At 45.1% G+C, this 27,714-nt stretch overlaps 1 protein-coding gene and 1 long non-coding RNA gene across 2 annotated transcripts in view; one reads left to right on the top strand and one right to left on the bottom strand.

Annotated features, from left to right (window-relative positions):
* RNF130 (ring finger protein 130) overlaps window positions 1–20,736 on the top strand; it is a 137,670-nt gene extending 116,934 nt beyond the window's left edge. The window contains exon 8 of the mRNA XM_027605270.2: window positions 17,853–20,736. Within this exon, the coding sequence (XP_027461071.1) occupies window positions 17,853–17,962 (110 nt within the window). The 3' untranslated portion in view covers window positions 17,963–20,736. The remainder of the gene's footprint in view (window positions 1–17,852) is intronic.
* LOC113928940 lies at window positions 633–2,276 on the bottom strand. Its single transcript, XR_003522029.1, has 3 exons — window positions 2,167–2,276; window positions 1,452–1,675; window positions 633–765 (listed from the first exon to the last, which is right to left on the bottom strand). It is a non-coding gene; the product is annotated as an uncharacterized LOC113928940 (long non-coding RNA).
* Window positions 20,737–27,714: the final 6,978 nt, after the last annotated feature.

Below are 27,714 nucleotides of genomic sequence, written 5' to 3'. Positions count from 1 at the left end.
TTCTGTTCAGGGCCAAATATAGAATTTTTACAAGAGCTAAGAAATGAAATGAGTGAATTAAGAGGATAGAGCTTTACATCAATCCTAGGGGAAGATTTATCAGCCATTGAAATTTGAACCTGCCATTTTGTGGCTTTGAGATTTAACTGGCATCATTAAGTTTTTATGTTTCAGTTAGTCATGGTCTCCATAGCTATGAAAGTGGTGTGTCATGTCTGTGCACACATGTTATCCTTTAAGTGGGCTTTTTGGTTCCTTAGAACCAGAATTCAAATTTTCATCAAAACGTAGTTGCTTATTTCTTCATGGTCACAGTGCTACCAGCTAAGAAGTCAGCTTTATGAATAGAAGCAATGTAGGAAGTTGAGTAATTTCTTGTTTACGACATTAAAAATTAGAAAATGACTAGAAGTCAGTCTGGAAGAGATTGATATTTCAGTTTTAAATCCTTCTTGGAAAAACTTTGTAATCCTTAAGACATAGGTGTTTCTGTTTTTTGTTTTCTACACATACCAAAAAAAAAAAAAAGTGTTATTCAAGAGCTTTATTTCAAGTCAGCCCCAGTGTTTACAACAGACCAGTGGTGTGTGGGAATACAGTCTGTAATCCAAGGGGCCTCCACAGGAAAGCAGCCCGCTGATCCTACCTGATAGCCACTGAAGCCTGATGGAATGAAATCTAATTTCTCTTCGGCCGGCTGGGTTGTAACTGTAGACTTTTTCAATAGTTGAGGAGAAAGATCCTGAAGGTTCTTTGACTTTTTATCTAGAAAAATATTTGGTTATAGTAAATTCCTTATCAAGACAGTTTAAGAATAGAACCTAATGGCAACAAACAGAACAAAGAATCCAGCAGAAATGGAAACTGCCATTCTAGATGTCTGCTGAGTGGTTTACATACATGATAATTTTTATCTTGGCAATATCCAAGTCAGAGAAGAGAGAGTTACTTTCCCCTTTTACAAATGAAGAAATAAGGTTTAGAGAATGTCCAGAAATTGGGCCAAAATCGCTCACCTATTAAGTGGCAAAGTGAGAAGGAAACCGAGGCAGCCCAGGGGCCATGTTCCTGACCCCCAGCTACCCTCCAGCCCTGAGACGGTTGGGCCAGCATTTGCTACGGTGTGCATTGTTCTGGCCCTTAAGGAATTCACAGGTTCAGGGAAAAACCAGGACCATGAATAACTATTTGAGGGTGAGCTAGCACATGCACGCACGTTCTCTTTCTGTACGTGTGTGTGTGTGTGTTTTTAAAGTGAATTATTGATCATAATAGCTTACTATGTGGTAGGCACTCTTGTAAGCATTTCACACATGAACTCATTTAATCCTCACAACACCCTATTATTAACCCCCATTTTACAGACAAGGAAACAAGCTTAGAGAAATCCAGTAACTTGCCAGCGCTATGTTCTAAACCCCATTCTGTTTTGCCTTAGAGAAGAAGCTCACCAAGTGGAAGAGCAGATCGCGGGACGTCCTGACCATGGGCCCCGTGTGCACAAAGCTTGGTGGTAGGAACAGCTGAGAAGTGTGATGGGCTTGCATTTAGGACACAAAGCAGGGTTGTGGAGAGAGGTGTCCTGGGGCTGTCACAAGATTGGTGGCTTTTCCAGCAAGGAGCTGCAAGGAGGCTTGTGCATTCTGGGAGGTGTGAATTAGCTGCAGACTGGCTCCTGAAATTAAAATAACAGGGTCACTAAAGAAAGTAGGTAGAGGTGCTGGCTTTGAACAATATCCCAACTGAGAAGGTGCCTTAACAAGCCAGCAAGGCAAGAAATAGGATGGAAACAGTGGGGCCAATGAGAAGATTCTAGAAACCCCTGGGCAGAGAGAGGGAGAAGTCACTCAGCACGGGAGAGAGCCGCATCAGTGCATTTAGACCCACTCGGCAGGCAGCTTCAGAGAGAGCCAGGGGAAGCACTGTTTGTGGAGTCGAAAAGGCAGGTAGAAATCACAAGAGCTAGGGCGGCCAATGAACCCGAGTTCGGGCTGAGGATAAGGGAGGGTAAAGGCAAGCCCAGGTGATGAAAAGAGGCCCAGGACAGGTGTGCACAGCTGGTGGCAACAGCTTGGCCAGTCATTGATGGGGCTCCTCCAGGAAAGCAAGGAGAACCCTAGTAAATCCGTAAAACATATCCAGTCCCCTTACTCTTGTTTTCTTTACCTTACGGCTTCTCACAAAAGTTCCTTCTGAGGAAAATTCAAGGTCGGTCTTGCTTAAGCGAAGGGAAAGGAGGTCACTGCCCCCCCCTTCCCCGCCGAGGCTGCCCCTAAGCCCAGGGCGCAGAGGCAGAAGGGGGGCGCTCAGCCGAGGCTGGACCTGACCCGCCCCTCCTTCCGGAGGCTTCTTTCCTCATGCCTCCCCCCCCCCCCCCCCACGCCACACACCACACACCACCCACGGCTGAAACAAGAGCAGCCGAGGCAGGTGGACCGTGAAGGGTCCCTCAGAACTCGAAGGCACTCTCTGGTTCAGGCCCAGAGAGGGGCGTCTGCTGCACCTCGCTTCCGGTGACGCGCGCTGCCATCGCTACGGCAGAGAGCAGGGGCCTCTTAGGGGTTGGGGAGGTCGATGAGGGCGAAAGCCAAAGTGGAGTGCGAATGACATTTGAAAAATCACTCCGATCACAGTGCGGCGCTGACCCGTGGGACCAGGCACTGCAGCTCCCTGCGGGGACGTCAGAGTCCCCATGTCCCCATCACCGCAGGGCAGGCAGGCTGAGACTCGGGCTGCCACCCTGAGCTGGGCTTCCGGCGGAGGCCTCCTCGGCTGGCAGTCGGCGTGAAGAGCCCCGGGCGGATGAGGAAGTTCGCAACCACAGCACGCACAGAATTTAGGTCCCTGTGGAGGCCCGGCCCTGCTAAGCTTTGGGCAAAACAAAGTGCCTTTGCAGCGCCCCTCTGCGGACTTGACCTACCCGGCCGGCTAACTGAACCGAAACGCACGAAGCATGGCTGTGAGGCGCACATTCACGTGTGGTCCGGCAGCCGGGCTGTGAACAAAAGTGTGACCGCCGGGGCGGTCACGTAGCCTCTCCCAGCCTCAGCGTCTCACCCGTGGAGTGAGTCCCCGTGGCATCTGGGAGTGCACCTGCCGTGTAGTGTTGCCCAGTAGTGTTACTTGTTGCTCCCTTCCTTGGATGGAAAGAACTGACCCCTAAAAGTCCTTCCTGGTGTTGATGATGGGAAAGCCTTGCTCGGGCGTCCCCCAGCCCAGGAAGGGCCCCACCCCGTGAGCTTTTGCGGCTGGACTTCTGCTCAGCGTTCGGGTCCGCCGGGCACCGCTGTCCTTCCTCGTGTTCCTCCAGCACACACTCTCATCTTCCAGGAGTTTCTCGGCCTTTTGGCTAAATCAAGTGGCGCGCAGCCCTTTGAAAGGTCTCTTGGAAAGGCTATCTTGCCTCAAGCACCATATGCCGGCTTTCTAACAGGAAAGCTTTACTTGAAAATTCTACTTGTTTATCACTTGCAACAGGTGCGGCCGCCCTGAAGCCTAAGGCGGAGCGATAAAACAAAGCTTTGCCTCCTGTGAGCAAATAACAGGTGCCGGTCCGCAGATGGGGTCTGCGGTGAGGCTAGAAATTATATGGAGAAAATAGGAGAAAAGGCCTCTCAGAAGGGGGATAGGAGCCTCTACCCTCAGCCAGGCACCAGAGAATTCTTGCTGCCTCAGGATAAAGCAGGCGCGAGCGTTGTCTAATTTCTTGAGGAAGGCACAAGATGCCCATTTGTAGATTATACTGTTCCATTAATTATAGGAACACAGGGAGGTTTCCATAGTGAGAGTAATCCTCATAATTTGCCAGGTCCTTCAGTTACCTAGTTGGGCCTGTTGGTCATAGAATAGCACTGAGCATTGAAGACTTGTCTTTGCAGATAAAATCTTTTTTAAATTTCCGGAAAAGAAACAGAAGCAATAGGAACATTGTGATTTTTTAAAATCAAAGTCCTTGGAAAGCCTTTGATTTTTTTTTTTTTTTTGAGAGAGAGAGGGAGAGAATCTTTTTTTTTTTTTAAGATTTTATTTATTTTACAGAGAGAGAGAGTGCACAAGTAGGCAGAGTGGCAGGGAGAAGCAGGCTCTCTGCTGAGCAGGGAGCCAGTCGTGGGGCTCATCCCAGGACCCCAGGATCATGACCTGAGCCGAAGGCAGAGCTTGACTGAGCCACCTAGGCGTCCCTGAGGGAGAGAATCTTAAGCAGCCCAATGAGGCCAATGCAGCACACGATCCCACGACCCTGAGATCATGACCTGAGCCGAAATCAAGAGTTGGACACTTAACCAACTGAGCCACCCAGGCGTCCCGGAAAGTCTTTGAATTTTAATTGAATTTTGATTGCCTTAGAAAAAGTATACCTTCTCATTTACTGTAGCCATTTATTATACATCATAAAAAAAAACCTTAGATCAGTCAATAGTGTTGTATCTAGCAAGTTTAAATTAAATTGTATAAATTAACTATATCAATTATATTTGATAAATTTTTTGCAGTTTGATCATAACTACAATCTAGGGTACTTACGTGTCGAGAGTATAAAACTAAAAGATACCTTTGCTTTGGCTTCAGCTTTACCTGGATTCTACTTCTAGCTTGATGATTTTGAGCCAGTTATTTCCTTCTCTCTGTAATAACACATCTATCTTGCAGGGCTGTTGCAAAATTATATAGAAATTGGAAGTTTTTCCCCTTCAACTCTTATTCCTTATACTTAGAAATCATCTTAAATTATTTTCCTGAATAAGATGCTAATAGTAAAAAGAAAAAAAAAAGTCAAAATAGTACAAAAGTGTAAGGTGAAAATACATCTCCCTCCCACCCTGATGCCATCCCTGGGCTTCTCCCAGCAACTTCTGTTGCCGAGGTATGGTGTGTGCAGGTGCAGAGAGGTTTATGCATATATGAGCATATTCTTTCATACATACCTTTATAATTGTTAGCAGAATATACACATTGTCCTTCCCCCAGCAAAAATCTCTTCTGCACATAGTCTCAAAACGAGTTATTGATTGGTCACCAATCTCTTAAATTTCCTTTAGCCCAAAAGTTAAAAAAAAGGGGGGGGGGTACATTTTTCAGGCCTTCTGCCAAACGAAAGAACCCGTACCTTTATATCCACATAAGAGGGCCACAGGTGACAGTGGGAATCTGGTTAACCATAGCAACAAATTAGCACAGGTTATTTTAAGAATAAATATAACATCATTGAAGAAAAGTTTATACCACTTAAGTCCAGAAACCTCACAAAGGGACTTCATAAATACTGTCACAAGATGCCCTAACGGTTACATTTGTAAGCAGTTAAAACTTGTACTTTTGTGAATGCTTCCTGTCTTCACCTTAACCTGACAGGTTTCTCCTTAAGTGGCTCTACTCTACAGAACTCTGGTCCCATTTTGCATCTGCATGAACAATTCCCTTAATTTTACCTAAAATTTCTCCTCACAAAAGCTTGCACTTTCAGAGCATAGATAGGTCTCTGTTTGCTTTTTGCTAGAACTGCATCAGAAAATAAGTACTTAACACAATTTGAGACCAAGGATGTAGGAAGCAGGGGCGCCTGGGTGGCTCAGTTGTTAAGCGTCTGCCTTCGGCTCAGGTCATGATCCCAGGGTCCTGGGATCGAGCCCTGCATCGGGCTCCCTGCTTGGCGGGAAGCCTGCTTCTCCCTCCTCCACTCCCCCTGCTGTCTCTCTCTCTGTGTCAAATAAATAAATAAAATCTTAAAAAAAAAGAAAAACTAAGTATGTAACTACTCTACCTTAAAAAGAATATAGGAAGCAATAGGTGGACCACAATTTTCTTCCTGCCCAGTATTTGGAGATTATTCCACATCAGTGCATATGGATCTGTCTGCCTCATTCTCTTTAATATTGATAAATACATTGTATATTGAATCAGTTCTTAGTTGATGGACATTTCAGTTGTTTTAAGTCTTTTATAATCCTTACAAAGGCTGTATAACTACCAAAACAAATGATACACAGAAGTAGCAAGTGGTGGTTAATTTCTAGCTTCTTGTCTTTGTCTGTTTCCCTTTTTTTTTTTTAGTTTATTCACTTTTTTTAGTAATCTTTACATCTAACATAGTGCTCAAACTCATGACCTTGAGATCAAAAGTCACACACTCTTCCAACCCAGCCAGCCAGGCACCCCTCTCGTCTGTTTCTTAGTGGAAAAACCCTCTTTATTTCCTGTTAGGGGAGTTCCAAGTTAAAACTATCTGGAGACAGGGGCGCCTGAGTGGCTCAGTCAGTTGAGTGTCTGCCTTCAGTCAGGTCTATGGTCCCAGGGTCCTGGGATTGAGCCCCATGTCAGGCTCCCTGCTCAGCGGGGAGTCTGCTTCTCCTTCTCCCTCTACTTGTTGCTCTGCCTGCTTGTGTGTGCGCTCTCTCTCTTTGTCTCTCTCTCTCTCTGTCAAATAAATGAATAAAATCTTGAAAACTATCTGGAACAAATTAGTGATGTGATTGGGATAGTATGCATCTTCATCAATTCAGTTCTATAGAGTGCTGGCATAATGTGAAAAGACAGAGATAAAATATATCTGAGTTGTACCCATAAATGTATGGCCTAATTGGGGAAGAAAGACAGAAAACAGCAAACAGGGCAGCACACATAATCAAGTACTTATATTTTTCAGAGAATTACAAAATCTTCTCTATTTTATGTTTTAATTGCATTAATCACTTTCAAGATTCTTAAGCCACATGAAGGGGAGCTCTAAGCCATTGTTAATAAGTTGATCACATTTCTACTTCTGGTAATGTCATACTAGCTTGTTTTAGTTAAACATCATATCAAGCACAACCAGAAAATATGGAAAAAGCATTTTTTTTATGTTCTGTTTTAAGGCATTGAAGAGTTATCAATGCGGTGAGGACCTGAGAAGCCAAGAGCCCAGAAGAAAGGGAAATGCAGGAGTATGAACCCAATGTTCAACATGGCTTTTCTTTTTGAGGCATTTGCCAATTCATAAACAATGGCTGAGAAGTGACCAGAATGTGGGGGCTAAATGACTGATGAGGAGAGCTCAGACAGTCTTACTGGACTTGTGAGACATAACGTGGAGTTCAGAGCCCACCAAGAACACTGAGCCCTGATAAACACCCTAGGCTTTCCACTGGGATCCCCCAAAGGGCTATACCCTTGGACTAGATAGAGGTTGAACCAGAATTTAACTAACCCTCTCAGAGACTGAAGCCTAACTTTGAATCGGCTTCATTTCTAATTGGATTGAAGGATATGCCATAGCCTAAACATGATATGTGGAAATCCTCCAGAGGAAGATACCACCACGAGCAGCCTCAGATCTCTACAGTCTTCATATGTACTGTCCAACAAACCATCAAAAATACCAGGCATACTAGAAGACCAAACAACCAAAAAAGAGGAAAAACGCATAGAAATAGACCCACAGAAATACAAATATCAGAAATATCAAACAGACTTTAAAATAACTTTAAGTATGCTCAGGAAACTGATGACAAGATGGATAATTTCAGAAATAAATGGAAACACCAAAAAAAAGTGAATGGAATGTGAGGACTGACAGTAAGAACCCCATAGAAGGTTTAACATCAACTTAAACATCACTGAAGAAAAGATTTGTCAACTGGATTACAGGTCAGGGGAATATATTCAACCTGAAGCATAAAAGGAAAAGGGAAGGAAAATTTTTAAAAAAGGAAAAAAAACCACACAAGAGAATTTAGATCATGATGAAAAAAATCTAACATACATGTAATTCAGGTCGGGTCATAGAAGGAAAGAAGATTGAAGCAGAAGCAATATTTGAAGAGAAAATGGCTGAGAATTTTCAAAAACTGACAAAAGAAATCAAACCACAGATTCAAGAAAAATGCACCAAGATACATCACAGTAAAACTTGAAAAAAAAAAAGAAAAGAAAAACTTTAAAGCAGTTAGAGAAAAAAAGATATATCTTTTTAATTGAGAAAAAATTCACGTAACATAACCACTTTAAAGTGACAATTGGCATTCAGGGGCGCCTGGGTGGCTCAGTCGGTTAAGCGTCTGCCTTCAGCTCAGGTCATGATCCCAGAGTCCCAGGATCGAGCCCCACATCGGGCTCCCTGCTCAGCGGGAAGCCTGCTTCTCCCTCTGACCCTCCCCCCTCTCATGTGCTCGCTCTCTCTCTCTCTCTCTCATTCTCTCTCTCAAATAAAGTCTTTTAAAAAAAAAGTGACAAATGGCATTCAGTATATTCAGTGTTGTATGACCACCACCTCTATCCAGTTCTAAGAAGTCTTTATCACCCCAAAAAGCAAACCCCTACCTCATTCTACCCTCCCCTCCAGCCCTCGGAAAATACCTATCTGTGTTCTGTATGTGGATCTACCTACTCTAGATACTTCATATCAATGGAATCATAGAAATTGTGTGATCTTTTGGTCTGTCTTCTTTCCCTTAGCGTAATGTTTTCGGAGATGATCCATATGGTAGCATGTATCAGTATTTCATGCCTTTTTATGGCTAATAGTTCAATGTATATGTGTATGTATATATACCACAATTTGTTCATCCATTCATCCATTGATGGACATTTGAGCTGCTTCCACCTTCTGGCTATTGTGAATAATGCTGCTATGAATTGGTGTGCAAGAATCTGTTTGTGGGGCACCTGGGTGGCTCAGTCGTTAAGCGTCTGCCTTCGGCTCAGGTCATGATCCCAGGGTCCTGGGATCGAGCCCTGCATCGGGCTCCCTGCTCAACGGGAAGCCTACTCCCTCTCCTACTCCCGCTGCTTCTGTTCCCTGTCTCGCTGTGTCTCTCTCTGTCAAATAAATAAAATCCTTTAAAAATAATAATAAAAATTTTTTAAAAATTATAGCCATTTTTAGTGAATGTGAAATGGTACCTCATTGTGGTTTTAATTTGCATTTCCCTAATGACTAATGATTATGAGCACCTTTCATGTACTTGCTGACCACTTGTATGCCTTCTTTAGAGAAATATCTATTCAAGTTCTTTGTCTACTTTTTAATTAGCAATTTAATTGTTTGTCTTTTTGTTGTAGAGTTATAAGAATTCTTTATATATTCCAGATACTTGGCCCTTATCAGATATATGATTTGCAAATATTTTCTACCATTTTATAAGTTATCTGTTCACTTTCTCAATAGAGTATTTCAAAGCACAAGTTTTTAATTTTGATGGATTGCAATTTGTCTGCCTTCTTTGGCAGCTTATGCTGTAGGTGTCATATCTAAGAAACAGTTGCCTAACTCAAGGTCACAAAAACTTCCAAGGGTTTTGTAGTTTTAGCTCTTATATTTAGGTCTTTGATCCATTTTGAGTTAATATTTGTGTATCAGTGTGAGATAAGGTTGAATTTCATCCTTTTGCATGTAGATATCCATTTGTCCCAGTACCATTTGTTGAAGAAGTTATCCTTTCCCCCATTGAATGGTCCTGGCACCCTTGTTGAAAATCAGTTAAGCATAATAGATGAGTTTATTTGCACACTCTCAATTATATTTCATTGATCTATCTTGATGCTAATGTCACACTATATTTATTACCATATTTTTGTAGTGGCTTTGAGATCAGGAAGTATCAGTCCTCCAGCTTTGTTTTTCCTTCTTCAATATGAGATATGTTACTTCTAAAGCAGCAGAAGACTGACAGTTTGTGTCTTGACAAAAACAATGAAAACCAGAAAACAGTGAAGTGAAGTGTTGGGGGAAAAAACCTGCCAACCTAAATAACCTACAAAAAAATTCATCAAAAAATAAATATGTATAAAATAATTAATTCACAGGGATGAAAAGTACAGCATAGGGAATATAGTCAATAATATTGTAGTAAGTTTGTGTGGTGACAGATGGTGACTGCACTTCTCTTGGTGAGCACAGCATAATGTATAGAATTATTGAATCACTCACTATGTAATACACCTGAAACTAAGATAACATTGTATGTCAACTGTGCTTCAATAAAAAGTAAATGAAATGCTTCATTCCAAAACTAATTTTTAAAAAATAAGACCTTTTCCAACAAACAGAAATACTGAGAGGGAATTCCTCAGGCAGAATGACAATTATCCCAGACAGGAACACAGAGATGCAGGAAGAATAAAGAGCCACAGAAAGGGCAGATATGCAGGTTAACCTAAATGACAGGTGATGTATAAAACTCTAATAGTGATATGTAGATTACCTGACATCAGTTGCACAAAAGACGGAAGAAGATAAAAGTGCTTCTGAGATATTTGCATTGTCCAGGAATAAGTAAAAATACTGATTTGTATTAGACTTTAATAAATCAAAGATAGGGCGCCTGGGTAGCTCAATTGGTCAAGCATCCGACTCTTGATTTCAGCTCAGGTCATGATCTCAGGTTCATAAGATAGAGCCCCACATCAGGCTCCACAATCAGCGGGAAGTGTGCTTTAGATTCTCTCTCTCCCTCTCCCCCTCCCCCTCCACACTCACTCTCTCTGTCTCTCTCTAAAAATAAATAAATCTTTTTTAAAAAGAATAAGATAAAATAGGGATACCTGGGTGGCTCAGTCGGTTAAGTGTCTGCCTTTGGCTCAGGTCTAATCCCAGGGTCCTGGGATCGAGAGAGCCCTGCATAAAGCCCCCCACTCGGTGGGGAGTCTGCTTCTCCCTCTGCCCTTCCCCTTACCTCATGTGCACGTGCTCTCTCTCAAATAAATAAATAAATAAATAAATAAATAAATAAATAAAATATTTTTTAAATAAATTAATTTTAAAAATCAAAGATACATGTTGTAATCAGGGTGATGACTAAAAAAGTAGGAAAATAGTCTCTAGGCTAGCATAGCCATAAGAAAATAATATATAATAAACTTTAGAGGAAAAAACAGAATAATAAATTTATCCAAAAGAAGAAGAAACATTTTTTTAAAAGCACAAAGGAACATGGAACAGGAGGGACAAATAGAAAGCATTAATATCATAAATTTAAATCCCAATATGTCAGTAATGAATATAAAATGATGATTAAATATTCAAATATAAAGATAGACAATTTAAAACTTGTAAACACACACATACACACATACATCTATGTATATGTGACACCTGTTTAATATAAGGAGACAGGAGTGTTGAAAGTAAAATAATAGAAAAATATATTCCATGTAAACACTAACCAAAAGAAAATCATTCTATAAATATCAGACAAAATGTGCTTTAAGACAAAGAAGGACATTTCATAATGATGAAAAAGTTAATCCATCATGAAGAAAACAATTCTAAATTTTGTGTACCTAATATATCCTTAAAACATATGAAATAAAAATTGACAGACCTCAAAGGACAAATAATTCCAGCATCATAGTGGGAAATTTAAACACACCTTTTAAAAAAAAAAAAGATTTTATTTATTTATTTGAGAAAGAATGAGAGACAGCACAAGAGGGAAGAGGGTCAGAGGGAGAAGCAGACCCCCCGCTGAGTAGGGAGCCCGATGCAGGGCTTGATCCCAGGACTCTGGGATCATGACCTGAGCTGAAGGCAGACGCTTAACTGACTGAGCCACCCAGGCGTCCCTTCTTTTTTGTTTTTAAGATTTTATTTTTTTAAGTAATCTCTACACCCAACTCGGGGCTTGAACCCCAACCCCAAGATCAAGAGTCGCATGCCCCACCAACTAGCCAGCAAGGCACCCCTCAAGTAATATATTTCTAAAAAACTTACAAGTCAGAGGTGCCTGGATGATTCAGTCGGTAGAGCATCTGACTCTTGACCTCAGGGTCATGAATTCAAGCCCCACATTGGTCATGGAACCTACTTTAAAAAAAAAAGGGGGGGGTGCCTGGGTGGCTCAGTCATTAAGCGTCTGCCTTCGGCTCAGGTCTGGTCCCAGGGTCCTGGGATCGAGCCCCGCATCAGACTCCCTGCTCTGCAGGAAGCCTGCTCCTCCCTCTCCCACTCCCCCTGCTTGTGTTCCCTCTCTCGCTGTGTCTCTCTCTGTCAAATAAATAAAATCTTTAATAATAAATAAATAAATAAAGCTTATAAATCAGAGAAGAAATTTCAGTGGAAATTATCAAAACTTGTGTGATGCAGCTAAAGCCATTTAGAGGAAAGTCTGTGACCTTAAATGCATATATTAGAAAAAAGGCTAGAAGTCAATGTTGTAAGAATTCCTCCCAAATACAGACCAGCAAACTAAATCAAATGAAAGAAATAATAAAGATCAAAATGAACTCGGTGGGAAACAAATATACAATAGAAAAAAAATCAACCAAGGACAAAGTTGTTTCTTAAAAAGACTATTCATAAAGCTAACAAATCTCTGCGATCAAGAAAAAAGACCCAAATGACCAATATCAGGGTTGAAAAGGGGCATCACTATAGAGCCTACACACATTAAAAGAAATAATAATACAAAGTTTATAGAAATAGAAAGTAGAATGGTGGTTATTAGGGGCTAATGGAAGGAGGGAGAAGGAAGTTGTTTAATGGGTATAGAGTTTCAGATTTGGAAGATGAAAAAGTTCTGGAAATATATTTCACAACAATGGGAATATACTCAACACTACTGAACTATACACTTAAAAATGGTTAAGATGAGAGACACGTGGGTGGCTCAGTCAGTTAAGCACCTGCCTTCGGCTCAGGTCATGATCCCAGGGTGGTCCTGGGATGGAGCCCCACACCAGGCTCTTTACTCAGTGCAGAGCCTGTTTCTCCCTCTGTCCCTCCCTTATTCATGCGCTCGCGCGTGCTCTCACTCTCTCTCTAACACATAAAATCTTTTTAAAAAACGGTTAAGATGGCAAATTTCATGTTCTGTGTTTTTTACAACAGTAAAAATAAACTATAAAAGGATATTATGACAAATTTATGTTAGTAAATTCTGATATTTAAATGAAATAGACAAATACCTCGAAAAATGCGAAGTACCAAAATTGACAAAAGAAGAAATAGGAAGGCTGAATTCCACATCTAGGCAATAAATTAAATCAATAGTTTAAAACCTTCCCTCAGGGCTCAGTGGGGAGTCTGCTTAAAGATTCTCTCCCTCTGCCCCTCCCCCCACTTGCATGTGCTCTCTCACGCGCTCTCACTCTAGAATAAATCAATTATATCTACAAAAATTACTTACGAGATACACAGAATAGGAGTGCCTAGGTGACTCAGTCGGTTAAGTGCATCTGCCTTTGGCTCAGGTCATGATCCTGGGGTCCTGGAATCGAGCCCCGCATCAGGCTCCCTGTTCAGGGGAGAGTCTGCTTCTCCCTCTGCCCCTCCCCCCACTTGTGCGCTCTCTCTCTCTCTCTCTCTCTCTCTCTCTCAAATAAATAAAATCTTTAAAAAAAAAAAAGGGAGAGGGGCGCCTGGGTGGCTCAGTCCGTTAAGCATCTGCCTTCAGCTAAGGTCATAATCCCAGGGTCCTGGGATCGACCCCCTCATCAGGCTCCCTGCTCGGCGGGGAGCCTGCTTCTCCTTCTCCTTCTGCTGCTGCCCCCGCTTGTGCTCTCTCACTCTCTGTCAAATAAATAAATAAAATCTTTTTTTTTAAGATTTTATTTATTTGAGAGAGAGAGAGAATGAGAGATAGAGAGCACAAGAGGGAAGAGGGTCAGAGGGAGAAGCAGACTCCCCGCTGAGCAGGAAGCCCGATGTGGGACTCGATCCCAGGACTCCAGGATCATGACCTGAGCCAAAGGCAGTCGCTTAACCAACTGAGCCACCCAGGCGCCCAATAAAATCTTTTTTAAATAAATAAATAGAGATACACAGAATAGAAAGGTATCATGTACATCAAACGTGGCCTGGGGGGTAAACATGTGCTTCTAGAACTAACATAAGTGACTGTCAATAAAGACCACTATATAAATACGATATCATATAGGAACTTCATGGTAATCACAAACCAAAAACTTGTAATAGATACACAAAAAATAAAGGAGGGGCACCTGGGTGACTCAGTTGGTTAAGCGGCTGCCTTCGGCTCAGGTCATGATTCCAGGGTCCTAGGATCCACCACATTGGGCTCCCAGTTTGGCAGGGAGCCTGCTTCTCCCTCTCCCACTCCCCCTGCTTGTGTTCCCTCTCTCTCGTGTCTCTCTCTGTCAAATAAATAAATAAAATCTTAAAAAAAATAGAGAGAAAGGAATCTTAGCATTACATTAAGGGAAGTCATCAATTCACAAGGGAAGAAAGCAAGAGAGGAAGAAAGGAAAAGGGAAGAATTATAAAAACAACCAGAAAACAATGAACAAGATGGCAGTAAGTACATACCTATCAGTAATTACTTTAAATGTAAATGGGCTAAATGCTCCAATCAAAAGACTTTGGGTGACAGAATGGATAAAAAACAAGACCCATCTATATGCTGCCTACAAGAGACTCACTTTAGATCTAAAGAGACATATAATTAAACCAATGGATGGATCATTCAGACAGAAAATCAATAAGGAAGCAGTGGCTTTGAATGACACATTAGACCAGATGTACTAAATGGATACATACAGAACGTTCCATCCAAAAATAGCAGAATACACATTCTTTTCAAGTGCACATGGGACATTCTCCAGGATGGATCACATGTGAGTCCAAAAAACGGTCTCAATAAATTTTAAAAGATTGAAATCATGGGGTGCCTGGGTGGTTCAGTGGGTTAAGTGTCTGCCTTTGGCTCAGGTCCTGATCCCAGGGTCCTGGGATCAAGTCCCGCATCGGGCTCCCTGCTCAGCCGGGAGTCTGCTTCTCCCTCTGCCTCTCCCCCCTGCTCATGCTCTCACTCTCTCTCTCTCAAATGAGTAAATAAATTTATTTTTTAAAAAAGATTGAAATCATATCAAGCATGAAATGCATGAAACTGGAAATCAATTACAAGAAAAAAAAAATACTGGAAGAAACAGAAACGTGTAGCCTAAACAACATAGTACAAAGCTGTCATCATCAAGACAGTATGGTTCTGGCATAAAAATAGACACAGAGATCAATGGAGCAGAACAGAGCCCAGAAGTAAATTCATGCTTATACGGTCAATTCATCTATGACAAAGGAGGCAAGAATATGCAATGGGGAAGAGACAGTCTCTTCAATAAATAGGTCTGGGAAAACTGGACAGCTACCTGCAAAAGAGTGAAACTGGACCAATTTCTTACACCATACACAAAAATAAAATGGATTAAAGACCTAAATCTAAGACCTGACACCATAAAACTAAGAGAAAACATAGTAATCTCTTAGACCTTAGCTTTAGCAACATTTTTTTTTTGCTATGTCTCCCCAGGCAAGAGAAATAAAAGCAAAAATAAACAATTGGGACTCCATCAAACTGAAAAGCTTTTGCACAGTGAAGGAAACCATCAACAAAACAAAAAGGCAACTTCCAGAATGGAAGAAGATAGTTGAAAATCATATATCTGATAAGTAGTTAATATTCAAAATATATCAACAGCTCATACAATTCAATATCAAGAAAACAATCCAATTTAAAATGGGCAGAGGAGGTGAATAAACATTTTCCCGAAGAAGACATCCAGATGGCTAAAAGACACAATGAAAAAATGCTCAACATCATTCATCATCGGGGAAATGCAAATCAAAACCACAATGAGATATCACCTCCCACTAGTCAGAATGGCTAAAATCAACAACATGAGAAACAACAGGTATTAGTGAGAATGTGGAGAAAGGGGAATCTTTTTTTTTTTAAGATTTTATTTATTTGAGGGAGAGTAGGAGTGGGGGAAGAGGCAGACAGAGGGGGTGAAGCAGACTCCCCACTGAGCAGGGAACCCAACAGGGGTGATCCCAGGACCCTGAGATCATGACCTGAGCCGAAGGCAGATGCCTAACCGATTGGTTCCCAAAAGGGGAACCTTCTTTACTGTTGGAGGGAATACAAACTGGTGCAGCCATGGTGGAAAACAATATGTAGCTTCCTCAAAAAGTTAAAACTAGAGCTACCATAAGACTTAGCAATTCCACTCCTGGGTATTTATGTGAGAAAAACGAAAACACTAACTCTAAAAGATACACGTACCCTAATGTTCATCGCAGCATTATTTACAATAGCCAAGATATGGAAACAACATCCGTGGATGAATGGATAAGGGAAATGTGGGGTGTGTGTGTGTGTGTGTGTGTGTGTGTGTGTGTGTGTGTGTGTGTGTGCGCGTGCATGTGTGCTATTCAGCCACAAAAAAAGAAGGAAATCTCGCTATTTGCAACGACATGGACGGGCCTTGAGGGCATCATGCTAAGTGAAATAAGTCAGAAAAAGACAAATACATTATGATCTCATTTACAAGTGGAATTTAAAAACAAAAACCAATATCAAGTTCACGGGTACAGAAAACAGACTGGTGGTTCCTGGAGGTGGGTGGTTAGGGGTGCGCGATATGGGTAAAAAGGGGTCAGAAGGTGCAAACTTCTTGTTATAGGACAAAGACGTCATTAAACCAAAACAAAACAAATAAAATAAAACAATATATCATGGGGATGTAATATGCAACATGGTTGCTGCAATTAATAATACTGTATCATATATTTGAAAGTTGCTAAGAGAGTAGATGTTAAAAGTTCTCATCACAAGAAAAGGGATTTTGTGGGGCGCCTGGGTGGCTCAGTCGGTTAAGCGTCTGCCTTCAGCTTAGGTCATGATCCCAGGGTCCTGGGATCGAGCCCCGTGTCAGGCTTCCTGCTCGGCCGGGAGCCTGCTTCTCCCTCTTCCTCTGCCCCCCGACCCCCTGCTTGTGATCTCTCTCTCTCTGTGTCAAATATATAAAGAAAATCTTTAAAAAGAAAAGGGATTTTGTAGCTATGTGTAGTGACTGATGTTAACTGGACTTCTTGTGATCATTTCAGGATATACAAAAATATTGAACCATTATGTTGTAGTAAAACTAATATAATGTTATATGTCATTTACACCACCACTTTTAAAAAAGAAATAAATAAACAGGTATTTCAGGAGGAACAGGATGTACAAATAGCCTAAAAACACATGAAAAAGTGTTCATCTTTTTTGGCATCAGAGGAATGAAAAATAAAACTACTATGAAATACCATTATACACCCACCAGAAGTGCTAAAATGAAAAATACAGAAAATAGCAAGTATTGGTGCAGATATAAAGCAATTGGAATTCTCATCTACTGGTGGAGGTAAAAATTGGTCCATCCACTTTGGAATACAGCCAACATGTGCTGCAACTTGACATGTTCAGACCCCAATATCCAGCAATTCCAAGAGAATTTCATGTGCATGTGTACAAAAGATACACACAAGTCTAACAGCAATATTCATAGGAGCTCCAAAATGGAAACAATTCAAATGTGCATCAGGAGAAGATCAGATATACAAATGGTGAGGTAGACATACAAAGGAATGTCATGCCACAGTGAAAACGAACCAATTCCTGATATATTTCATGACATGGATAAATGTCATAACATAACATTGTCTGAAAGAATCAAGACACAAAGGGTACCTGGGTGGCTCGGTCGTTAAGCTTCTGCCTTTGGCTCAGGTCATGATCCCAGGGTCCTGGGATCGAGCACTGCATCGCGGGGAGCATGCTTCTCCCTCTCCCACTCCCCCTGCTTGTGCTCTCTCTCTCTCTCTGGCAAATAAATAAAATCTTAAAAAAAAAAAAAGAAAAGCCCCAGCGTTTAATCTCTTAGGGACCCGAACATTGGGATTTACATGTTTATATTGTGCTTAAGTTGAGGGAATGCCTGAATTCTTTCCATTTGTCCCATGATAAGAGCCCAAAATAGAGATATGTGAGAAAATGTGATGCTTTGAAGAGAAATCGTGTGCTTTCCTCCAAGCTGTGCAGGAAGGGGAGGCCTGATGACTTGATTAAGTCTGTTTTTTCTTGTCCCATTTCCAGGTGGTCACTTCTTTCACCGAAACTCCTTGTCTCCTCGGAGCCTGGTGTACGAAAGTGAATTCTCCACAATCGAACCTTCTTTGGACATGTATGATGAGAACAAAACCTGATTTTTTCTAAACGGGCTCTGGGGGGGGGTCACCTCTTTTGTGATTTGATTTATGATCACTTTTCTTATGTTGTATCCTTTTGTCAGCGTCCATTTTTGGAAGAATGGCAGGGCTTTCCAAGCACAGGTTGGGGCTCAGGGTTAAATTGCAAGGTCCCCCCAAGGGGAGGCTTTGAGGACAGCATTATCACCCAGGTGGCTTCGCAGTACCGAAACCGCCCAAAGCCGGCAGGAGAATGTGGGCCCCAACAAGCTTGGCTGTTCCCAGAGACGGGCAGGGGCCGGTTGGGGGGGCAGGGTGTGTGAGGGTTGCGTGGCAAACGTGTCTCTGAATAATCACATGCTATTCTGTGTCACGGTGACGGTTGGGGTTTTTTTAAATACCTTTTGTGCTCTCCACTTAACAACGCGTACTAAAGCTTGCAGGCGCTGCTTCTTGCTGACGTGGGGCCCGAGTTGCTGCTACGTGGCCCGCTCCGTATTTTCTTGTCTCATATTCTACTTTCTGTTAAAGAGCCTCTTTCTAAAGTTTCCTGAAAGAAAGGCTTGCCTTTCATCCCTCCCCTGAGACTGACCACCCAGAGCAGCACAAGGAGGGGGTTCTGCTGGCTACACAGGACAGGGGGTCATCTCTGTGGCCTCCTCCGGCCTCCCTCATAGAGCATAGAGCCGAGTGCTTATGTGACCACCGAAACACCGAAGGCCTTGACCCTGAGGCCTGCGGACTCGTCTGCATGGCATCTGCTGAGGTGTGCGTGGAGGTGGTCCCCGGGAGGCCGGTCCTCTTTGGGCATGATGGCAAGCGGGCGTCAAAATCGGAATGATTCTGAGTGCTTTCTTGAGAAGATCAAACCACATCCTTGCTGTTAGAGACCAGATGAGCACCCCTCTTCTGCCTTCCCGAGCCAACCAGTCCCCCTCCCACCAGCATTAGCATCAACACCAAGAAGGCTCAGGAGCTTCCGGGAAAAGACACGGTGGCCAGCACGGGGGACATTCAGGGACACACACGCTCCTCCCACACACCTGGGATGACATGACGTTAACATCAAGAGAAACATGTATCTGGAGAGTAAACCCAACCCAGAACCACGATGAGAAAATTTATAAAACAAATCGACACATCCTTCTTGCTCAAGGACACAGCCATAGTTCAGCCTGTTTCTCCTATCCATAGGAGCTATGTACAGATAGAAATGCATTCAGGTCCTCAGATCCCTGGTATGAGAATGGAAACTCCAGCCTCTATATTCTGGAGCTAGATCTGGCAGCAAACCGCGCAGACCCGGGACCCGCCCCCCGGCCAGGCCCCCCACACCCTGTGACTTTTATCAACCCCGTAAAACACAACTTGGAGATGAACACTTGCCCTATTCCCGTGTGCGGCTGGCTTCTCCTCCTTCTGTGTCTGTTCTCGTCATGCATTGCTAAGCTGCCTCAAACACAGCTGTGCCCCTGAGCAAAGCCCCTCAGAGAACCACGGTTGAGACGGCCATCAGGAATGTCGCCTCACAGGGACTCGTTGTGTTGCCAGTCATGGGAGGCTGGAACAGTGCAGAATCTGTAAGGTCTTAGCAGCTTTTTCTGTTTTACCTGTCACCAAGGGCTTCTGGTTGAGGTTTGGTTTTGGTTTTGGTTTTGGTTTTGGTTTTCCCCCTTTTTATTGTCTTTGTACTAGAAAAAATATTTTTGATAAACAGTTTCAAGAGGGCACTGTTCAGAAAGAGCAGCACTGCACCCCCCTGCTTTGTGGCGAGGGAAAGCCTCCCAAGGAGACGAGCACCCGGTGTGCCACACTCCAGAGCCACACACCCAACCTCTGTTTGGCTTGGCTCCTCCAACAGGGAAGACAGCTCACTTCTGACCATGGTGCCCCCGCCCCAGAACCGGGATCCCCTCCGAGCATTCTCTCCTGATTTGTTTGGCCTCGCAAAAGCATATCCATTACATTTCCCTCGAGACGTTTCCTTTTGCAAAAAAGGAATGAAATCACATGAGAAGAAAGTAAACATCCAGGCCCCTAAAAAAAAACAAAAACAAAAACAAAAACTCTACCCATGACAGAGTATCTGGGTTTCTGGTAAATCTAGGGCACATCTTCACTGTCAAAGAGCCAACGAGGTGTTTCTCACAGGGGCATTCCCTCAGAAGAGTGGCCCCAGGTCCCACCTCGAGACTCCTCCTTAAACATCGAGGCCACTTTCATGCTCAGCCACAGAATGTCCTGCCTTTGTCGGGAGGGACTGCACCTTCTGCGTGGGGGTCATATACTCCAGGAATAGCAACATTCATCCCCCATAACAGCCTCTCTGCTGGCTGGGATGCTGGATACGCCTCTGGGGAGCCGCGCCAGGGACCCTGGAGGACAGGGAAGCTTGGTGACGGCAACCTTCTCAGCACCCTTGCCTTGGGGAAGTTCGAGGTTTGGGAGCAGGTTATTGCCCATACAGGCACGGTGGGGGTTCTGGAGAGACACTTCTTCCCCGACAGATGAGCATCTCATCTGCAGCAAGGCTTACGGTCTCAGTGGTGATCAGCTGGGACGTGTAGATAACTTCCTATTGGTTCTTTTTTTTTGGGGGGGGAGGGTTACTATTTGAAGAACAGAAGGGGCAGAGGAAGAAGCTGCTTCTACCACAAACCCCTCCGTCCCTCTGGCGGACTGCTCTGAGCTGGGCCTGACTTCCCCCTCTGCCTCCCCCCTCCCCCCTGCCTCCCCCTTCCTCCTCTGCCTCCCCCCTCCCCCTCTGCCTCCCCCCTCCCCCTCTGCCTCCCTCCTTCCCCCCTTGCCTCCCCCTTCCCCCCTTGCCTCCCCCTCCCCCCTTGCCTCCCCCTTCCCCCTTGCCTACCCCCTTCCCCCTGCCTCCCCCTTCTCCCCCCTCCAGCCTCTCCATCCTGTCCCCGGCCAAGCTGGGTGCAGATCTCTCAGCAAGCACCACAGGATGGCCATAACCATCACCTGATCGCCTAGAAATTGGGTTAAATTGGGTGAAATAGTTTAAAAGGCAAACACAACTGGGTTATTTTTAACTCCCTAAGTGAAGAACTGCCCATTATCCCTCCTTTGCTGACCTGTCGGGAAGAGGGAAGAGGCTACTAGCCAGAACACCACAGGAAGGCCAGGCACGGGGTCAGCGGGCGGTGGGTGCGGTGGTCGGGCCTGTCTGTCGGGGGCTGCCTGCCTCTGCGCCCCCTGCAGGGCAAGATGACATCTACTTCCTGGGGGGGGCGGGGGGAGACACCTCCGCAAGCCTGGGGAGCCCTGCTTGCCGAGGAAGGCTCCATCTCCCAGACCCTCCTCAGGCCTGGCTCAGGGAAACTTCCACCATCTGCACCCGGGGCCGAGCCTATACCGCCAGCCTCCCCAAGGCCCCCAACAGCCCCGCTTCCAAAACATGGCGGGCTCCTGATCCTTCCTATGGGCTTGGTAAACTCTTCTCGGATTGTTATGACCCCTCACCCTCACCTCACCTCACCCCCAGTTCTTTCCATGATCTCCATGTTAAGTGAAACTGATTTTAACTGAAGGCAAATCAAAAATGCCCTGATTACTTAGGCTCGGGTTTTGCTACAGGAAAGCAAGGAGGTGGTGCTCATGTCAGGTCACCTTGTCAAGCGGTCGCTGCTCCTGAATGTCATCAGACACAAACACTGACTTCCAGGAAGTAGAATTTGGAAGGGAAAAGGCAGGATTTTGAGGCTACTCTCGCCAAGAGCCCTTTATTAAGTGCTTCCCGTGGGCTAAACCTACACACTCCGAGCTTGGGTGACCCCAGTGCCCGTTAAGACTTAGGCTGTGATAGAAAACGGCACGTTAACAGCCAACTGCGGTGGGAGATCTGACACCATGGGGGTGAGTCATGAAGAGGGGGGCTTCCTGGGTTGGGGGGGAGGGCACAGGGCAGCCGTGGAGGGGTGTGACTGGCCTCAGGGCCGGGAGACCGGCAAGGGTGGGGCTCACTCCCAGGGCTGAGTGTGGACCCGAGAGCAGGCAGAGCAGAGCACTGCAGGTAGGCTGACCCCAGGGTCCCGCTGAACGCGGAAAAGGTGGCTGCCAGGAGGCTGAAGTGGAAGCCCAGGTTGGCAGTCTTGGTGACCCGGGGGGGGGGTGTTGTCTGTCGGGGGCTGCCTGCCTCTGCACCCCCTGCAGGGCAAGACGAGCTATACTGCCTATGGGTGAGACACCCCCGCAAGCCTGGGGACCCAGAGAGAGCCCCTGTGGGGACACTTTCCATCTCAGGCTGGCAGGGCCTCTAGAGGGAGGCCTGGAGATGCAGCTCTGGGTCTCAGGCAGAGGTTTGGTGGGGAAAGGGAGGGTCAGGGTGGGGCCCCTCGGCATCGGAATCCCTGGGAAGCTGTATTTTAAATGAACTTGTCACCTGGACCTACCAAAGTAGGACCCATGGAATCCCAGTCCCTGAGATGCCCCAAACCTTCTCCCTCCTTCCCCCTTCCTCCCTGTCTCCCCCTTCTCCCCTCTCTGCTTCCCCCTTCCCCCTCTGTCACACACACACACACACACACACACACACACACACACACACACACACACACACACACACACACACACACACACACACACACACGCTCACAGGAGTTAGAATCCCCCAGAGGGGTGTCCAGCTGGGCCTGATGTTCCCTTAATTTCCGATGATGGAGGAGGCCAGAGTGGGGCCAGAGTGGGGCTACCACTGCCCGATGCCATGAGAGCCAAGCTTGGGAAAAAGCCCTGGGGACACTGACATTTAAGGTATGAGCAGAAGGAGCTCCTGACAGGGAACCAATTTAGAAAAACCACTGAGTGCCACTTCCCTCTTTAAGAAAGGAGGCGTTCACCTGAACGCAGTGCCAGAGGCAGGGGGCTGACCCTCACTCACTCCCAGAAGCGGAATTTGGAATGATTCAACTGTGCGTTCACTCCCGACTCCACACCCGAATGAGAGATCATTACCACAGGACGGTCGTTGTGACACCAGCAGCTTAAAAGAAGCGTCCTCCCTAAGGGCAGTTGTGCCCTTTCTTGTGGCCTCGTCGGTAAATCATTCCAAAGCCCACTGGGAAGAGGTTAAAATGAGTGTATAAGTTCACATAACATCCACGGATATTTCACCAGGACTGGAAAACTTACATGTTTTCAGTATCATAACATCAGAGGAAATATGGAAAGAAAGATCCAGAGGGAAGGTGCCTGTGTTGGGTGCGTGGACCTGTGCTTTTCTGCTTTTCTTACTGTCCAGCAAAACAGCAGGAAGAGCCTGGCACAGCAGAAGGAGAAAGTTTTCTCCCCCAGAGGCTGAGCCCCTCCTCCCCACTCTGGGGCTCCCAGCCCCCTTGTGGCCATGGGGCCCCTCTTGCCGGTTGAGTCAGGGAGTGTGCGTCTTTCTTAGGGGTGTCCTGAAAGATCCCAACCAACTGAACCTTGAAGAAGAGAATCTGGTGGGCCGCTAGCTGGTGTGGGATGCAAGCAGTCACCTGCGTTCCCCACAGCGGCATCCCACCGGCCTCCAGTGACTGTGGAGGGGAAGGGATGCCAGGGGGTTCGGCTGCTCAAAGGACGACATGTCTCTCTCCAGACTTGACTCTCATGATCTAATGAAACCCTGTGGGGACTCCCAGTCCATGACCTGGGACTTATCAGAGTTTTCCCTCTTGCCGTTCACTCTAGCTCAAGCCATTTGTTGTTTTCTTCACTCTGACTTGGGGAAGAAGGAAGACACTTTAAGACAAACAAAAAAAAAAAATTTTTTTTTAAACTTTGAATTTCATGCAAATTTGAGTCTTAAACTTCCAGAAGGATTCAGTGCTACTGGAATCACACAGACCTCCCTCTTGGGCTTTCGTAGTCCCTCCCTTTGAATTTTCTACGTGCATATACCACAAAAGACAGAGATTTGAGGTGGCACTGACCTGGCTTGGCATCCTGAAAGGAATGACTTTCTCTGTTCCAGCAGGCCTGGGGAGCATTGCTGGGGGCCGAGAGGCAGCTGCCAGAGCCCCGGTGCACAAGCCAAGGGTGGTCATCAAAATCAGGGTAAGCACCTTTATAAACCACACGCGTTGTCCTTGGGTGGAGAAGCCGAGAGCTGGAGGATGTCACTAGCACCCTCTTCTCAGCTGCAGTGGATCCTTAATCCCCTGGGACACAGCCTCAAAGTCCCTCCCCCCCGCCCCGCCCAGTGGAGTGCTGGCCTGAAACCAGGCTCATTTCCCACCAGTCCACTGTTGCCCACTTGGGTGGGCACGTGTGCAGGGAAGACACATGTCATGTCAGTCGGTCATCTGGCAAGCCCGGCTGGCCTTCATCAGCAACCTACCCCCTCAGCAGACTGTCACCCTCTCTCCCCAGCTCTCTTTAGAGCTACTGGCAACTGTCGAAAGCTACAGATGATTGTTCTGAGCTATATTTTTACAAATTTAACCCAATGCCAAGTGAATTCAAATTTGTTTTCAGACTTATCCTTCATCCACAATTAAATCCAAGGGTATTGGGGCGCCTGGGTGGCTCAGTTGGTTGAGCGACTGCCTTTGGCTCAGGTCATGGTCCTGGAGTCCCGGGATCGAGTCCCGCATCGGGCTCCCTGCTCAGCAGGGAGTCTTTTTCTCCCTCTGACCTTACCCCCTCTCATGCTCTATCTCATTCTCTCTCTCAAATAAATAAAATCTTTAAAAATAATAATAATAAAATAAAATAAATCCAAGGATATTCACGCTGAGTGATATTAAAAGACTATACTAGTGACTGGTAGGTACTGAGCAGAGATGTTTATAAAAACAAAAGGTGGGGGTGGGGGATAGGTAGACTCTAACACCCGGGCCTTTTCTTTGCCTTCACTCATGTATGCTGTTCCTAAGCAGGTTAGCTGCCTACTGAGTACCAGCATGCTGTGTGGACCAAGTCACTAGCTGTGGCCAGAGTCAGGGTGGCAGCGTCTTTACTGGGTGCCCTACCTAAAATGACACATGTCTTCCTGGAGAGGGCGCTGTGTCCTTCATTCCCCCCACCCCCCCTTAGCTGGCGGACGGGCGCCCTTGGCTGGTGCTTCGGGTCAGAATGTGTGATCACAGAAACAGGAAAAAGACTCCAAGCTAGGAAATGCTATTTGGGGTACGAGAACGGCCCTCACCTACTAGAACAGTCCTGTTCCTAAACAAGAGAAGGAGTCGGTTGGTCCAAACCGTAGGCTACGCATGTCACAATTGTTTTTGACCCTCAGTAGCTTTTATACTCATCTAAAATATTCAAGTTACCCCTTTCACATTTGGGTCATTCACAGAGCTCCTCTCATTCTGGGTTCCTGCTAACTATGCACAACATCTCAGAGGATGGCATACAAAACTATTTTTCTAACTATAGTACAGGTAATTTGGGGGTGGGGGAGGCTTGGGATATACTTAAATGTGGCAAATGACTTCCCTTCCACTTTGAGGGATGAAAGGGAAACTATGCACTTGAATTTTAATTCACCAATGGATAGTTCATGCCAGAAAGAACACACATCAAATAGCCAAAAAAGCAAAATTGATCATTTGCTTAGTTTGGGGGCTCACTGTAGGGGGGAGTTACCTTGTCTAGAACACAGATACCTGCGAGTAGAATGTGAGCTGAGTTCTTGGCAATCAGATCTTATTAGTCCTTTGAAATGTCCTGGGCAGCACAATGCCCAGGTCCACATGGTTAATGTAAGTATAATTAAGTAGTGAAATGGTATGGTATATACCTATATGCCGATAGTGTATACCTGTATGTGTGGGATTTGCTAATATAACCATTCCAATAAAAACCTATTGAAAAAGCTCCTTTGGCCACGTGGTAATCTGTATCCGTGAGGGCCCCCTTGGTTGATGTGACAGAAACCCCAACCCAAACTGGCTTGAGCACAAAAGGGGAACTTAGTGGCTCCCGAAAGCTAAAATTCCAGGGGCTATGCTTGCATCATTGTGGCATGGGTTGGCCCTCAAACACGGACACCAGGTCCCACATCCTAGCTCTGCTTCCTCCGGGGAAGCTCCAGGCACAGGCTCAGGGTGGCGGTAGCCCCATCAGCACGGGAGCTGGTCTCCTTCCCCAGGAGGTAACCCAGACCAGAATGGGCACCTCTCTCAGCCTGACCGGCTTGGTTGGAGGCCCGTGGCCATCTCGCTGAACCAGCCACTGTGGTCACAGAGATGGTGTGTGCCAATGGCTGAGGCCAGCATGGGCTTCACTTCTGCAGCCATGGAGTGAATGTGGCTTCCCCTGAAAGACAGGAGCTGAGAGTTCTTTTTTTTTTTTTTTTAAGATTTTATTTATTTATTTGAGAGAGAGAGAATGAGAGATAGAAAGCACGAGAGGGAAGAGGGTCAGAGGGAGAAGCAGACTCCCTGCTGAGCAGGAAGCCCGATGTGGGACTCGATCCCGGGACTCCAGGATCATGACCTGAGCCAAAGGCAGTCGCTTAACCAACTGAGCCACCCAGGTGCCCAGGAGCTGAGAGTTCTAAAGGTGTAGTTTCCTCAACAAAATCGTGATGCTGCACAGGAAGAAATGGATGTCAGGACAAAGGCAGCAAATGCCAACATGTGTAGAAAAGAGTTAGTACCCAAAAGGGTCTGGACATCAGTACCACCTCTGCCACTTACTAGTATGAACTCGGCAAATAATTTCTTCTGTCTGGATTTCAGTTGTACCGTCTCTCGCGTAAGGCTCATAAAATACCTCATAGGGTTAACACGTGGAGATTAGATTTTAAAGAATATAAGAAGGAGGCTTAATATCGTTTGGCTAGTAACAGTCTAGTGTTTAGAATATATATGGGGCACCTGGCTGGCTCAGTCAGTTGGGCGCCTGCCTTCAGCTCAGGTCATGATCCCGGAGTCTCAGGATCAGGCCCCGTGTTGGGCTCCCTGCTTGGTGGGGAGTCTGCTTCTCCCCTCTCTCTCTCTGTCCCTCACCCCCGCTCGAGTCTGCTTCTCCCTCTGCTCCTTACCCCGCTTATGCTCTCTCTCAAATAAATGAGGAAAATCTTTAAAAAAAAAACCCAATATATAAATAACTCTTATAATTCAACAATAAAAAAGACACCCTGATCGAAAAATGGGCAAAGCATACGAATAGGCATTTCTCCATTGAAATATGCAATTGACCATCAAGCAGGTGGAAAGATACCCAACATCATAAGTCGTTAGGGAAAGGCAGATCCAAACCACATGAGATACTGCTTCATACCCACTAAAGTGGCTTTGATAAAAAAGACAGACAATAACAAATGTGGAGATACGAGAAACTGCAGCCCTCACACATCAATGGTGGGAATGTGAAATGGTACAGCTGCTTTGGAGAACAGTTTGATGGTTTCTCAAAAAGTTAAACATAGGGGCGCCTGGGTGGCTCAGTTGGTTAAGCATCTGACTCTTGATCTCAACTCAGGTCTTGAACTCAGGGTCGTGAGTTCAAGCCCTGCGTGGAATAGGGCATATTTCTACAATGGAATATTACTCAGCCATAAAAAAGAATGAAGGATTGATACCTGCTACAACATGAACCTTGAACACATTTCAGTAAGTGGAAGAAGCCAGACACAAAGGCCACACAGTGCGTATGATTTCATTTATACAAAATGTCCTGAATGGGCAAATCCAGAGGGACAGAAATAGATTAGTGGTTGACGGAGGCGGAGGCAGTGGGGAATGGGAGTGATTGCTAATGGGTAAGAGGTTTCTTTTGGAGTGATGGAAATGTTCTGGAATTAGTGGTAATAATTGCAACAACTATGT

The sequence above is a fragment of the Zalophus californianus genome, chromosome 5 (genome assembly GCF_009762305.2).
Source record: "Zalophus californianus isolate mZalCal1 chromosome 5, mZalCal1.pri.v2, whole genome shotgun sequence".
Taxonomy (NCBI): domain Eukaryota; kingdom Metazoa; phylum Chordata; class Mammalia; order Carnivora; family Otariidae; genus Zalophus; species Zalophus californianus.
This window is presented reverse-complemented; position numbering and strand designations above follow the sequence as displayed.